This window comes from Quercus robur, chromosome 5, assembly GCF_932294415.1.
Source record: "Quercus robur chromosome 5, dhQueRobu3.1, whole genome shotgun sequence".
NCBI lineage: Eukaryota > Viridiplantae > Streptophyta > Magnoliopsida > Fagales > Fagaceae > Quercus > Quercus robur.
The window spans coordinates 18,060,369-18,077,319 of NC_065538.1; the positions used below are offsets into that span (position 1 = coordinate 18,060,369).

The 16,951-nt window shown below is 32.0% G+C and overlaps 1 protein-coding gene across 2 annotated transcripts in view; it reads left to right on the forward strand.

Moving 5' to 3' along the window:
* Positions 1 to 15,197, forward strand: part of LOC126725338 (acid phosphatase 1-like) — a 55,693-nt gene extending 40,496 nt beyond the window's left edge. The window contains exons 1-3 of one of the 2 annotated variants that reach the window (XM_050430000.1): positions 12,819 to 13,272; positions 14,137 to 14,346; positions 14,680 to 15,197. In XM_050430000.1, the coding sequence (XP_050285957.1) occupies positions 12,890 to 13,272; positions 14,137 to 14,346; positions 14,680 to 14,857 (771 nt within the window). In that variant the 5' untranslated portion in view covers positions 12,819 to 12,889 and the 3' untranslated portion in view covers positions 14,858 to 15,197. Of the gene's footprint in view, positions 1 to 12,818; positions 13,273 to 14,136; positions 14,347 to 14,679 lie in introns of those variants that run through there. The other variant, XM_050430002.1, reaches the window with a different exon arrangement.
* Positions 15,198 to 16,951: the final 1,754 nt, after the last annotated feature.

A 16,951-nucleotide genomic window follows, 5' to 3' on the forward strand; every position in this document is an offset into this window, starting at 1 on the left:
ACAGTGCACATCTATCTCTATAGATGTGCACTGTAGCTTAAAGCTAAAAAAAAAAAAATTTATTCACCGGCTTCTTTTTTTTTATTTATTCTCTCATTCACTCCGGTCTCAATCACTCTCTCCTCATTCACTCAAGTCTCTCCATTCACTGAAGCTCAAGTCTCAAGCTCATTTTGACCGCCGCCGCCCTGACCATCGTCAATGTCACCGCCATCCACCATCCGCCTCCCAAGCCCCCACTCAGCTTAGACCCGATCGTCGCCACTCGATCGTCACCATTGATCGTCGCCACCCGATCGTCGCCACCAATCGTCACCACCAATCGTCAACGTCTGTTTCAATGCCGTCCTAAGCAGCCGATAGCTCAGACCAACCGCCGATCAACTCTTTCGGCTTCAGACCCACCGCCATTCGCCTCAGACCCACGTTGCCGATTGGAGTGCTTGCTCGCGATGTTGTGCTTGGTGATTTTTTATATTGTCTGTGATTGGTGATTTTGTTTGGTCTAGGTTGAGAAAAAGATTGGAGATTTTGGGTTTTTTTTTTTTTTTTTTTTTTTTTTTTTTTTTTTTTTTTTTTTTCTGGTAGTGGTGGTGGTGGTGGTTGTGGGTGTGACTGATGGTAGAGGTGGTTGTGGTTGATACTGTCGATTTTTTTGGAGTGAGATATATTATTTTATTATAATGGTTATATTATTTTATTTTGATATTTATATTATTTTATTGTGTTAAAATCTAAAATAGATCCACTGCTGCAGCATGTTTGTAGCTAAAATAGATAAAGTAATTTTTGGTGAAGTTAAAAAACTAAATTTTTAACTTCACTGTTGTGAATGCTCTAACTAATTGTCCCAACTCCCAATAATAATTAAAAAAAAAAAAAAAAAAAAAAAAACTAATTGTCCATAATTTCATGTGATCACCCTTAATCGAGAGAATGGATCTAATCGATCAAATTTTGACTTGGCTTTATCTTTAAACTCGGGGATCTGACTGGAACACGTGACACAGCATTTTGATTGATAGGACTTTTAGATTTGTTTTACGTGAAAGAGTTGGAAATCCAATGATTTAAAATTACAAATTTTCCTCTCGTGTCATAAATAAAGGTTTTGCCTCGAGATGAGGTTAAACGAAAAGTGACAGAATTGGGTGTCTACAGCACCAAAGGCAGCAGGACGTGGGACTTTGTTGGGGGGTTCATTGCATGCCTTTCACTATTGCAAAACCTATTCCCTTGTTTTATTGAAAAATCGAGAGGTATACACCAGATCCATTATTATTATTTTTTTTCCTTATAAAAAAGTGTTTGTATATATTTCCTTTAACTTTACACTAATAAATAGAAACTTTTTTTGAGATTTTTAATATTTCCACGTGATATATTAACAATTTTTTAATATCTATGTTGTTTATATAATCGAAAAATCGAAGTCTTCCATTTTTCAAGAGATCTGAAATTATAGATACTGTCGCGCATGCAATAATTTCATTTGTCGGTTTCTTCAAATGATAAAATTATTTATTTCCTGTCAGATACTCTTATGATTTTATACTTACATTTGCAGAATATAATTATGCCTCTTATCCATATAATAATAATAATAATAATAATAATAATAATAATAATAATATACTACTCTTTCCGTCCCACTTTGTTTATCCTGTTTGAAAAGTCAAACATTTTAAGGGAATATCATTTATTATCTTATTTGCCTTATAAAAATGTATAAGTTTACAAAATTACCCTTAAATAAATTTATCAGCTTTTTTTAAAAAGAGTTATTCTTAATGAGGCTTAGGGGTATAATAGGAATATTAGTAAACTAATAACTTTTATTTTTAGAAAAATGACAATATTTTGAGACATCCCAAAATAGAATAGAGGACAAATAAAGTGGGACGGAGGGAGTAATAAGTTAGGCTTTGGAGTCTATACAACTTTTTTTTTCTTTTTTTTACGTTCTCTTTATTTCGATAATAATATATTTTTTTAAATTAGTCATTTTTTTTATAAAATTATTTCATTTATTTATGTTTGATAGTAACTTAAATGAGTTAAAAAAATAATTTTTTTAACTTCTCTTATTTAGTTTAATGTACTGAGAGAGTTATTTTTCAAGTTAGTGGAAAATAATATCTAAAAGTAAACCATATTTTTTATGTTGACCAAATATACTCTTTTTAATGCTATCAAATATTAAAAAGGGTCCAGTTAATATATGTCCTTAAAGCACACATTAACAAATCTATTTTTGAAAAAGTTTTGGGAATTGAAAAAATTGTCAAAAATTTTTCAATTCTCGATAAACTTTTTCTAAAATTGGTTGATTAAGGACACATATTAATAAAATTCTATTAAAAAATACAAAAAAAAAATTATCTTTAACAATATTTTTTATTAAAACAAACAAAGCGTTAATAATTAAGCTATCCAACCCAGTAATTTTGGATGCAGTGGGTGAAGCAATTCTCAAGAGAAAGGAGCTTGGCTTCAACAAAACCATCATCCTCAATGACAGCAAAAGATTTGAACAGATCTGCTATGGTGCAAAAAATCCAACTTGGCAGGAGCTACTCTCATCGCAGACCCGAACCATCTGCATCAACAGGGGCTGAGCATTTTCTGTTTTTGTGTGCCTAGCCTAGTTCTATCTCGTGTACTAGACTTAGCCTACACCTTGTAGTAGGCTAAACCCCACCTCTTTATGACACAAGTGGCTTTTTGGACTGGAGAATGTTAACCAGCACCAACCGGTGCTGGTTAAGTGCAGAGAAGACAAAAAAAATTATCAGAAAAAATAAAATAAAAATCTTCAATAGTATTTATAAAACTGAAAAATTGACATAAATTGAAAAAAAAAAAAAAGACAAATTGTTTCAGAAAAAAATAAAAAATTGTATGCTTAATAGGCACACAACTCTTATTCTTGTGTCACACTTAAAATTACAACTTTACACACAATTCATCTATGTGGCAAATTGTAGCTAACGAAGTGATGGATAGAATTGTGGTTTAGAGCACTAGCATTGAAAAATGCTAATGCCATATTTAGGTCCTTTTTAGCATTTTTTGGTTCAAAATGTGCTGCATCAAAGGATGCTAAACACAGGAATGGTAAAAAATTATACCATTGTGCTACAGTACAATTCTATCTTTAGAATTGTACTGTAGCACAATTGTAAAAAAAAAATATATATTTTAATCAACCCAAAATTTCTCTCTCCTCCCATAAATTCTGTAATCTTCTCTCTCCTCATTCTCTCTTTCTCATCTGCTCTCTCCGTTCTCTTCATTCTCTCTTTCTCACCGCTCCGTTCTCTTCATTCTCTCAAGCACCGGTCACCGCTCCGTTCTCTTCATTCTCTCTTTCTCATCGGCTCATCTGCTCTTCAAGCACCGGTCACCGCTCATCTGCTCTTTCCTCTTTCAAACCCAAACATCATCCATCTTCTCATCTGCTTTTTTTTTTTTTTTTGGCTATGACCGGGGCTTAAAAGAAGTGGTGGGTATGGCTGAGGTGAGTTGTGGGTCACGGAGATCGGAGTGGGTCATGGCGTGGGTCACGGAGATCGGAGATCGGAGTGGGTTTTTGGCTGTGACCGGTGTTTTTGGTTGTGGTTTTTGGTTGTTTTTGGCGTGGGTCAGGTGTTTTTGGTTGTGGTTTTTGGTTGTTGTTGTGGTTTTTGTGCTTAAAGGGGTTGTGGGTCGTGGTTGGGTCCGGGGTTTGGGTCTTGGTTGGGTCGTGGGTGGGTTGTGGGTCCGGTGTTTGGGTCGTGGGTGACGGCGTGGGTGTGGTGGTTGTGGTTTTTGGCTGTGACCGGTCTTTTTGGGGCTGATTTTTGGTTGTTTTTGGCTTGGGTCCGGTGTTTTAGGTTGTGGTTGTGGTTTTTGGTTGGGTCCGGCGTGGGTTCGGTGTTTTTGGTTGTGGTTGTGGTTGTGGTTTTTGTGCTTAAAGGGGTGTGGGTGGTGGTTGGGTCCGGGGTTTGGGTCGTGTTTGGGTAGTGGTTGGGTTGTGGGTTGATCAGTGGGTTGATCGGTGGTGGGTTGATGTTCAAAACGGCGGTGTGGATTCGGATCGGTGGTGGGTGTGGTGGCCGTTGTTGGCTTTGGTTTGATGGTTTGTGTGCGGCTGTGTGTGGGTCACTGTGTTGGTTCTCTGTTTTTTTTTTTTTTTTTTTTCCTGGCTATGACCGGTGCTTAAAGGGGTTGTGGGTGGTGGTTGGGTCCGGGGTTTGGGTCGTGTTTGTGTAGTTGTTGGGTTGTGGGTTGCTCGGTGGGTTGATCGGTGGTGGGTTGTGGGTTGCTCGGTGTGTGGCTCTGTTGATGGGTTTGTGTGGTTCTGTGAGAGGAGCTGGTGCTAGAGGTTGAGGGAGGCTGAGGAAAAAAAAAAAAAAGAAACGGTTGGAAAGCGTAGGAAAGTAGAACTGAAAAAATAAATTGGTTAAAAAGAAATAATAAAAAAAGATTAAAGAATAATATTTTAATAAGAATAGAGTTTTAGGATGTGGGAGGTATTGTAAAATGGGATGGTATAAGTAATAAAGTGACTTTTTGAGATGGTATAATAGTATAGGATAGCATTTTTCAATGCTAGTGCTCGTGTGGCATTAGAATTTTTCTATTTTATTTACTGTTTTCTGAGCTAACTAAAAAGACTAGGCTCTAGAGTCTATACAATCCCTTTGCTTTTAATAATTAAGCTATCCAACCCAATCCTTTTGAACTCTTTTTAAAAGGCTTTTAGAGCAAAGCAGAGTCACGGCCAGGACCAATAATGTACCCCTCGAATAAAAGAGTCCCACACCCACAAATAAAATTGGGTTGAGGTACTTTCTAGTGTATTCTAGCTATAAAATAGTATTAAAAATTATCCGGTGTCACTTTTTTTTTTTTTTTTTTTTTTTTTTTTTTTTTTTTTTTTTTTTTTCTATAAATGCTTAATGTGGTAACTGGTAAGAGTTATATCATTTTTTTTTTTAACTTATGATTCACGTTCGCTTATGTTAATCAATCACAACAGAATATATAAAATAATATGAAAAATTGTATTAAAAAATGCGTTTATTTATTTTTTGAACTAATTGAAAAGGGTTTTAGTGTTTAGAACAGTGACAAACTACAACACAAAATTTTTCTATTTTACTAACCAGTTGCTAAAGAGTTTTAAGATGTGAATAAAATGACAAAAGAGGACATGATAAAAATGTTTTTTTATTTTTATACTTTAACTTTTTTTTAAGAGTTTTAACCAATGACGTCTACTCCTAATTAATAATAATTATTTATCATTAGACCAAATTATTAATCCATTTTTGGTGTAGGCATGAATTAAAACTCAAATTTCTTATACAACCATTAAAAGCTTTACAAATTGAGTTAATTGAAACCTAATTATTTCACTTAGAGTGGCCATTAAGTGTCATCTTGGGGAAAAAAAATAGTGTAAACATACGTCAATTTTTAATTTTTAATTTTAATTTTATTATTATTTTTTTATGGGAATTTTTAATTTTTATTAAAAGCTGGAACAATGCACTAGAGTTTAACATATAACTCAAAATTTCAGCTTTAGCCTTAACCTGTATTCAATTCTCCACCGAAAAAAAAAAAAAAAAAACCTTCAAGGACTTAAAGCTCTTTAACGAAGTGTGCCAATATCAGCTAAAACAATTCTTTTTTTTTTTTCTTTTTTTTTGAGAAGAGCTAAAACAATTCTAAGAGCCTTAAAGTTCTGTTTCGAATCAGACGTATCATTTATCAATTAACGTATAGTTTGTAACGCTAAAACTATTTTCATTTAAGTTTTTTATTATTATTATTATTATTATTTTTTTTTTTGCAAAAACTCTGCGGTTAAAGTTTTACTTCCTTAAACAATGCCAGATGAGCTATTACCAACATTGCTAGGGACACAAATTTTGAAAATATTTTTTTACATCCCATTAAGGTAACAAGTTATAATTAAAATAATGTTAAAAAAAAAAGTTATAATTAAAAGAATAGTATTATATTCATATGGGCCCAACGCTAGTACTACTTTTATATAGCAATAACTAATAAGTGTTGTTAAACATTATTAAAAAGTTGTGTTTTTAAACTTATTAAACTCTTGTACTTTTGAGGTAAAAGAACGAGGCTAATACCGTACATACAATACTTTTCACAATTAGTGATAAATTTTTTTGTAATTAGAGTATTATTATTATTATTATTATGGGAGAGCATCATTATTTTGATCAGGATACCACTTTGATTATGTGGCAATTACAAGAAACTATGTCAGTAAGGTGAAGAATACTTTTTTTTTTTTTTTTTTATTTTTTATAAGAAAGTTTTAATCTATGACGTCCGCTTTTAATGATATTTCTTTATCATCATTCATCAGATCAAAATACCAATTGATTTTTTGTGTAAGTGAAAATTGAACTTCAGATCTCTTATTTAACCATTAAAGACTTTACCAACTGAGTCAATTGAAACACACAAAAAAAATATCATTTTCTTAAACTGATTTCCTCGAAGCATATCTTGCAGCTGATGTACATGATAGGAATTTACATTAACAAAGAACTCTGGCTTGCTTCCCAAAAATAAAAGAAAACAAACAAGAGTCACGGGCTCACAAAGTGTACGTGGCAACAAAGCACCTTTTAAGCTTAGTCAAAGATCACTTAATATTATATTGCTGGCTCCCCTTTTCTTCCAACATTTTTGAACACTAGTAACATAATGGTCATCAAAACGGTACTTGATTTCCTTAACTTTAGTATTCCTCCACCACATTTTAATGACAGTCACATATCTCTTGTTCCAAAAATTAAAGGACCAAAGAAGATAATTGATTATAGGCTTATTAGTTTATGTAACGTTATGTATAAGATTGAATCAAAAGCTATTGCAAATAGGCTAAAACGGTTTTTACCCTCGATTATTAGTGATACACAAAGTGTTTTTGTTTATGGAAAGTTGATTACAGATAATGTATTGGTAGCTTTTGAAACAATGCAAGATGTTAGTCAGAAAAAGGGGGGAAAGGTAGGAGAAATGACTCTTAAATTAGATATGAGTAAAACTTATGATAGGGTAGAGTGGGTTTGGTTGGAAAAGGTCATGGAGAAATTGGGTTTTGCTGATAGGATAAGGGATTTGATCATGAGATGTGTTTCTACGATCACTTATTCAGTAAAAATTAATGGGGTACTGAGGGGGCACATTATTTCATCTAGGGGAATCCATCAAGGAGACCCTTTATCAACTTACTTTTTTTCTTTTGATTGCAGAAGGTTTGTCTGTTTTGATTCAATCAATGGTGGATAGGGGTCAAATGGAGGGGGGTGAAAATTTGTAGAGGAGGTTTAAGATTGTCTCATTTGTTTTTTGCAGATGATAGCCAGATTTTTTGCAATGCGGCATTTGAGGAATGTGATGAACTACAAAGATTGCTTGAGGTGTATGAGAAAGCTTCCGGTCAACAATTAAACCATGCAAAAACATCTTTGTTTTTTAGCTGTAATACCTCAAGAGATGTCCAAAAGGAGATAAAGAATCGGTTTGGTGCCCAAATAATCAAGCAACATGAGAAGTATCTTGGTTTACCTTCTTTGGTTGGGAGAAATAAAAGAACTACCTTCAATGCTATCAAGGAGAAATTGGGGAAAGTGTTGGCGGGTTGGAAAGAGAAGTTACTTTCAAAGGCGGGGAAAGAGGTTCTAATTAAAACAGTGGCCCAAGCAATACCAACTTATATTATGAGTTGTTTCAAGCTTCCAGACTCGCTTTGTGATGATTTAATGGGGATGATTAGGAATTTTTGGTGGGGACAAAAGAAGGAGGAAAGGAAAATAGCTTGGCTTAGTTGGGAGAAAATGTGTGAACCTAAGTGTAACGGAGGAATGGTATTCAAGGATTTAAAATTGTTCAATAAGGCTTTGCTTGCAAAACAGGGTTGGCATCTTCAAATGGGTGGCAACTCTCTTGTTTATAGGGTTCTTAAGGCTAAATACTTCCCAACTTGTGATTTTATTCATGCCTCGATTGGAAATAATCATTCTTATACTTGGAGGAGTTTAATATTTGCCCAAAGCCTAGTAAATGAAGGTTTACGATGGAGGGTTGGCAATGGAGCAAATATAAAGGTTTGGCAAGGTAAGTGGTTGCCATGGGGTTCGACTTATAGGGTCACTTCTCCAAGGTTATTTCTGAGTCTTGATACAAGGGATGTTGATTTAATTGATTCAAATACAGTAAAATGGAAGAATGAAGTTCTTGATAGTCCCTTTCTACCTTATGAAGCTGATTTAATTAAAAGTATTCATTTGAGTGCTACTTTACCGGCAAACAAATTGGTTTGGGCTATAACTAACAATGGAATATTCATTGTTGGGAATGCGTATAAATTGGCGGTTTCCATGTTCAAATCTAAATGCCATGGTACTACTTTTGATGGCACTCTACTAAGAAGATTTTGGAAGAAACTGTGGTCATTACCTATTCCTCATAAGTGCATCATTTTTGTTGGCGTGCTTGTTGCGACACTTTACCAACAAAAGTCAAATTGATGAGGCATAATGTTATTGCTGAATCTCTGTGTGTGTGCTGTTTGGAGAGTGCAGAAACGAATGACCATATTTTCTAGGGTTGTCCAACAGCATAGGAGGCTTGGGCTACTTCAAAGCTAAATCTGTTACCTCCTAATGCTAATATCGTTACATTCCAGGATCTGTTATGGCATGAGCTGATGACCAATGATGCTGGGGATATGAAATGTTCACAATTGGTTATGATTGCTTGGAAATTATGGTGCAATAGGAATGAAATTTATCATATAGGTGAAGCAAAAACCGAACTGGAAGTGGCTCGGTCAACAACAAGTTATTTACAGGAATTTTGGTTTGCAATAAAGAAGCCCTCTAACCTGGTTCAACCTTTCAGTGACAGACAAGAAGTTCTTCAACATTATGTGTAGGTCCCTTCTCCTTCAAGTCTACGCAAGATTAATGTAGATGGTGCTCTTTTTCCCACAAAGAAGTTGGCTAGCACTGATGTGGTCATTAGAGATCAGCAAGGCAAATTGTTGGCTGCATTATGCAGGAAAATTAGAGCTCAAATGGGGGTACTTGAAGTTGAAGCAAAGGCATATGAAGCTAGTGTTTTGTTGGCAAGACATTTGGGGCTGAAGAATGGAATGTTGGAAGGAGATTCTTTGATTGTTTCTAATGCCCTATAGCAGGTTTCACAGCCTCCAACTTCGATTGCAGCTATTGTGGAAGGAATTCATGGTTTGAGTTCGGATGTTGGGGTAGTTGGTTATTCTCATGTGCGAGGGACTGGTAATAAGCCAACCCACATTCTAGCACGACAAGCTCAAAGCTTTGTCAATGATGTACTTAGGATTGAAGAGATTCTTTATTGTATTCAGCAAGCTCTTATCCATGATATACTTGGTTCTTGATGTTTAATAATATTTCAGTGTGTGTTTTATCAAAAATATAAATATATATATATATATATATATTACTTCCTAGTTCCTACATGTGCAGTTGGGTTATTACATAATCAATAGAAAAATACTAGAAATACAAACTTTTTTACGAAATTTTTTATAAACTGGTGATGTGGTGAGTAATTATTAGTAAATAAAAAAGTGATATTATTGGTGGACTCAAATGACAATCATATATATATATATATATATTACTTCCTAGTTCCTACATGTGCAGTTGGGTTATTACATAATCAATAGAAAAATACTAGAAATACAAACTTTTTTACGAAATTTTTTATAAACTGGTGATGTGGTGAGTAATTATTAGTAAATAAAAAAGTGATATTATTGGTGGACTCAAATGACAATCAGTAAAAAGCTGGCCACAATAACAGTTTGTAAAAATATTGTAAAATAGTTTATGACTGTAGTATTTCTCATTAAGTTAATGCAGTTCCAACATGTTGAATGAGATATATCATTATATTACTTCTTCCTGTTCTGTCAATAATTGCTTGGGTTCATCCTAAAAATTCTTTAGAGAGACACACACACACAAAAGACAACTTTTCACATCTGTAGATATCGCAGATTGTAAGTGGTAGATTAAAAAAATAACATTAGTATTGCGCCCAAATAAAAACCTACGAAAGTTTTCCAATTCAATTACTGTAAAAAATGTTATAAAATTGTTTGTGTATATTGCATTGCTTAGGTTTGTTCTCATCATGTCTTTCATACACCATACCTACAATTTTAATTTGGTGTTGTTTATTTCCCTAAAAAATGGCAAAAATGTGAATTCCACTTGTTAAGTTTGGTCAATTGTCATTTTGGTCATGAAATTTTTATTTTTGTCATTTTGATCCTTTAAGATCATATTTATAGTCACTGTTAGTCCTTTCTCCATTCCATTAAAAAAGTTATCATAAAGGACTAACGATGATAGCATATGTAAACTTATAGGACCAAAATGAGAAAAAAAAAATGAAATTACAAGACCAAAATGACAATTAACCAAACTTAAGGGGAGTAGTTTGCATTTATTTCAATTTTTTTTTTTTTTTATAGTTAATAGGACTTATGGATGGAATAAGTAATGCTAGCAGCAAATGCGAACTTACAAGACCAAAATAACATAAATGAAATTTATACGATCAAAATGACAATTGATCAAACTTAAAGGATGTTATTTGTATTTTATTTTTCCACCAAAAAAAAAAAAAAAAATCATAAAGAGTGTCAACACAATATTTTACAATATTTAAATATAATTTTTTATATTATTTGTTGTGATTAGTGCATAATAAAAAGGATGTCAACAAAGACCTAAATAAAAATGATGCTAGTCCAATAATATTATATTAGTGATCTTCATATGAAAGAAAATTGTAGGGTAAATTATATAAACCTTAAGGTTTGGAGGAAGGAATGACACTCTTTTTTCTTTTTCTTTTTCTTTTTTTTTTTCTTTTTTTTGAGGTTTGAGAAAATCAACATATTAGTTATTCTATTAATAATAATAACAATAATATAATATATGTTTGGTATTTTCATTGGAATTATAATTTTAGTTATATAATTTTTACAAGACTTTTAACTAAAAATTGGGTTATTCATTTTCTGAACTAATTGAAAAAGTTTTTAGCATTTAGAGCATTTGACAAACTAAAAATAGTAAAATGTGTTTATTTTAGTAAACAATTGCTAAAGAACTTTTAGATGTAAACAATAATAAAAGAGAACGTAATAAAGATATTTTGTATTTTCATACTTTGAACCTAATTAATTCAATTTTAGGGGCCATTAAATCTCGTTTACTTAAAAAAAATTATAATGTTAATTATTCATTATTTTATATGGAACAACCCACTAAAGAGTTTAACACTAAAATTTAGCCTTAACTTGTTTTCAACTTTAAGGACCCCTTTAAAGCTCTTTACCAAAGCGTGGGAAATTTCTGCTAAAACAATTTTAAGAGCCTTAAAGTTCTATTTTGGATCATATATACACAAATCATTTATTAATATAGTTTGTCAAATACTTCAAACACTGAAACCATTTTCTTTCAATTCTTTTTAAGCAAAAATTTTGCCATTAAAGCTTTATTTCCTTAAACAAGGCGAGGTGAGTTAGCTCTTGCCAACACTACTGTTAGGGACAACTTTTTAACAACAATTTATATAACTCGGTTAAGATGATAAATTGTGATTGAAACAACATCATTTTTCATATAAGTCCACCAATAATACTACTTTTATAATGTACCAATCATGATATGTTATGCCAATATGCCAGCATTTGTGAAAAATGTTGTGCTTTCAAACTTATTAAAATCTTACACTTTTTAAGGTAAAATTTAAAAGAGCTAGAGTAATACTATGCACACAATTGATGGAATGATTTTTGTGATAAGAGTATCATCATTTGGATCTACCACCAATTTTAATATCTTTAAACTTTTTGAAATGAATTATGCTTATGCTACCAGTACAAATAATTTTAAAACATTTTTACAAACCATAAAATAACAAATTTTTATTGGTTCTTATTTGAACTCATCACTAATATCACTTTTTAATTTACTAATAATAACCATTTACTACATTAATAGTTTGTAAAAAAATATTTAGCATTACTCATTGCTTGGTTTTTTTTTTCTCATCGTGTCCTTTATCTTAAAATCTAAAATTTTTGTGAATCATAGTTACTTTCATACCTACTATTTCCGGTGTTGTAGATGAACGAACCCTAGCTGTTCCACAAAAAGAAAAATACTACAGCTGGAATAGATGCACCTAACACCCCAAGGGACATGACAAATAAAAAAATAACAAGGTATTGTACATTTAACACATGAAAAAAAAATGTGTAATGTTGACAAATAGAAAGTGTGAGACAATCAAAGGCTTAGCCCATTAAAATAAATAATAAATTAAAAGGCTTGTCAAGTGTGGACATAATAGTTCATATAATAATTGATATTATTTGTTGCGAAAGTTTCATAATAAAAATGATGTTAATAAAGATTTAGACAAAAGTGAAGTTCTTTCAATAACCACGTGTTAAGTTTATCAATATGAAAAATATTGTAAATATCCCTAGCATTATTGAGTAGGAAAAAGTTTTTTAACTCCAAACCAATTTAAAATTATATTTCTCCACACCATTCAAATCACATGATGAGTCATAAGATTTATTAAAATAATACATACGAGAGAAAAAGGCAACAAAAAGTTTGAAGCATCTTTTCTGGTTGTTTGAGTAAATTACACCCAAAAATGAGGTCACTTTGACAAGTTTGAGCTTATTTAAAGAGCCATTATGCAAGGGAGTGTATTAACATCTTCCACAAAGACAGAAGTGATAGTTTTTACCTTTTTCTTTCACCCTAGCAACACCATGAGAGCTCTACCATTTTTATACCTTGCCACCCTTTTAGAAACCACTCAAGTCATTCCCAATAACCTTCACCTTCTCCGGCCACATTCTGGCCTTGCTGGTCACAATGTTGAAGGCATTGACTGCCTAAGTTGGCGTCTAGCCGTGGAAACTGACAACATCCGTAGCTGGTCAACAGTTCCAGAAGACTGTGAAAGCTATGTTGGAAACTACATGCTTGGCAAACAATACCGTGAGGATTGTCAAGTTGTGGCCGATAATGCTTATGCCTATGCCAAGAACCTCACACTCGGTGATTATGGCTTGGATATTTGGGTGTTTGACATTGATGAAACTACACTCTCTAATTTGCCTTACTATGCTCAACCTCAAGTTGCATTTGGGTAAGTAAAATAATACTACATTATATGATAATTGATAAGTGATGATTGGCCAGTTTAAACTTTGATATATTTATATTTGTCATGAGACAAACAAAAGAGAGAGTAGTTGTCACCGATATAAATTAATATCACATTGTGTTAATCATTATGAATATATTATTCAGTACAGGACCACAGGTCATAGTGTCCATGATTGTGACTTTTGAAATTCGTTATGGGCTCTAAATGTCTCTAACTATAGGGAAAAAAAAAATCGTAATGGGCATATTGCATTATTATAATAAAAAGTTACAAGTTACATTTGTGCCAAGAAGCTTTAGCTTAATCGGACCTCTAAAATCAAGGTGGAGAGGAAGATCATGATTTTAAGATCCATCAAGTACATATAAAATTTACCAATAAGAACTTAGTATACTAGTGGAGGAAAAACAAGTATGAGTGTGATAATATTGATAGACGAAGGATGATTATTGATCTGCATAAGAACTACTTAAAAAATGAAGTGGTTTGTGCTTCTAAGTATACCGGAATCTAGGACTATTCAATGTGTTCTGCAGGGAACAAAACATAGGCTATGACATATTGCCCTGGGAGTTTCACCGCTACATTTTTTTTGGTGCAGCTCATGCATATAATTAATTAGTCTTGAGAGCTGAGACATTTTCATGGTTAATTAGAAGAGTTCATTTATATGGTTATTGAAGTATGCTCTTTCCAAAGGACAAGAAAATTCCCTTGATTAAGACATGAAAATTTTATACATCTTTAATTTATTTCTTGCTTAATAGTTTTGTAGTAAATATATATCTGATCTAATATATGTTATCTTTTCTTATGCATGACTTCTATCTCTCTCTCTCTCAGGGCAGTTGCATATAACTCAACAGCCTTTAACGAATGGGAAGCAAAAGGCATAGCACCAGCTGTGCCTGCGAATCTTGATCTCTACAAAAAATTAGTAAATCTTGGGTTTAAGATTGTCTTTCTTACAGGAAGGTCTGAAACCTATAGAAATATTACGATAGAAAACCTGAAGAATGTTGGTTACACCACTTGGGAGAAGCTCATACTAAAGTAAGTATCAAGGATATACATCTCATTTGTATTTTGGACATTGTCTTGATAATTTTCTTTTATATAAAGAATTTGTCATGCAATTCCCATGTGAAAATCATCACCACCTAAAATTTTACACCATCATTGTATACAAGATCCATTTAGTAAAACATTTTATATATTGTTGACTCCATAAACTAAAATTTCAACTGTGAAATGAAGAAGATCTTATTACATGGTAAATATTTACAAGTTAATTGGTATCTTTTTCTTAACATAGAGATCTGGTAACATGCATCCAAAAAGAATATCATGATTTTGACTGTAGAGCTATTCTTGATTTGGTGGCAGGCAAACCTCTGAATCGAGTACCACAGCATTAGTGTACAAATCAACCAAAAGAGCTGAGCTTGAAGCTGAAGGGTACAGGATCCTTGGCAACATGGGAGATCAATGGAGCGATTTGTTTGGTACAAATGTTGGCAATCGAACATTTAAAGTGCCTGATCCAATGTACTACATTAGTTGAAATTTCATTATGATCTTACGATTAAAAAGCTCTAGAGCTAATTGGAAGCACTTGATAAGTTATAACTTCAGCTCTATGCTTTGTACCATGCCAAGTTTTTGGCTTTGGATATTAATTAGGTGTTACTTTGAGGGGTCTGTTTTGGGTGTGCGCTATGCCTTAAAATAAGTTAAGTAAGGCTCTATTTTCTGTGTTTTTCTGGGTTCTTTGCCTGCTTGAGCCACCCCAAGATGAGTTGTAAGGGTGCTTGAGCTGGCTCTTGTACTTGCCTATTGAGAACTCACATTCTCGATATTAATATGTTTAGAAATAAAAATCCAAGGTTTCAATTGGTTGATCAGTTTTTTCTTCTGCCTTTAAATTTTCAATGCCATGTTTTTAGATTTTGCCCCTTGCTAATTGCTATAAAGCAAAACTTATACACAAAAAATATGTTCACTAGATTATTATTATTATTTTTTTATCCGAATAAAATTATGATAACTTAGATTGAAAGAGTAGAGGACTATTTATGGAAATTAAAATCTTATGTTCACAATATTTTTATAATAAATTTAAGGTGACAGATTGTTAATGACGGTTATAAATGGGTAAAAAGTAATTTAAATAATAGATTCAAATTAAAGTCAATAACAGCTAATAACTAACCATTTAGAATTTGTTATAAAAAATGTTGCGAAAATATTGTGAACTTATTTCTTCGGCAATAGATAATTTGCTTATTTTCAATCAATGAAATCTATGTAGGTATAAAAGGTCACACAGATTTTTGAGAACACTATCACGAAGTGGGCCCAAATTATTCTTTACAAAGGCAGGACAATTTGCAAGATACAAATAACCTATCCAGATCAAGTCCAAGTCATGGCACATCAAAGCCTACAAGTCCAAGCTCATTAACTAGAACAACATCTGATGGTAGTTTTTACATGTGTGACCGAGTAAGAATGGGTTATTTGGGAATTCAGAAAGTTAATTATCATTTTTTTGAATTATCAAAATACTCCAATTTAATTAAATAGTCTTACTCTTAAAAACTAAAAAAATGAGGATAGAATCATGGTTCAACAAAATTTAAAAACAAAAAACTACATTAGAATTGCAATTTTTTTAATATTAAAATATAAAGAACTGCATATTTATTTTTTTTAAACTCTCTCAAAAAAATGAATACACTTAGATTAGGATAAAGTAGAATTTCTATTTTGTAAAAAAAAAAAAAAAAAAAATCTCTCTCAAAAAAAAAAAAACAATTTCCTCTCAATAACTTCCCACTAAATGAATACTTTCCTAATAGCACAATAACAGTGGTTACCAACCACGTCAAACTTTTCCTAAACCAAGCACCATTTTTTGATCTCTCAAAAATTTAATAAAAAGATATATTCATACACGGCATTTTTTTTTTTTTTCATTTGAATTCCAATTTCTCATATTCTATAGTCTATAGTACTATTTAAGGAGCTTTCCCTATTTGGTATCCTCAATTTAGATACCCAAAATATCATCAAATTCATCTATTTGTAAAACTTATATAATAGGGTTAGACATGTAAAATTACTAATTTAAAAACTCTTAAAATTTAGCTAAATTCAAAAATAAAATAAAAAATAGTTTTTTTTTTCCATTTCCACATTTTTCTCTCACGTTATTAGTCAAACACTAATACAACTTCTTCTTTTTAAAATAAATAAATAAATAAAACTGCTTTTTTTTCACAAACTTAAATTTTTTTTTTTTAAATTTCTTTTTCTAATTGCCAATGAAATGGCCACAAGTTGTGATCACCACATTTCCTCGCATTTCTCTCTCATCTATGTAAGTCAAGTACTAATATAACTTCTTCTTTTAAAAAAATAAAAATAAAAGTAAAACATTTTTTTTCCTCACAAACGATACTCTTCTTTTTTCTAATTGCCAAAATGACTTGACCACAAGTTTTTATCATTAAACGGTTTAATAAATTTTAAAATTTTGCCACATCTTTTTTCCTAAAAATTTAGAATACACTATCTCTTTTTAGATATATCTCATAAACGTTTTACATATCTTTTTAGTTTCTTTCCACAAACTTTTGGATTGCCTCAACTTTTT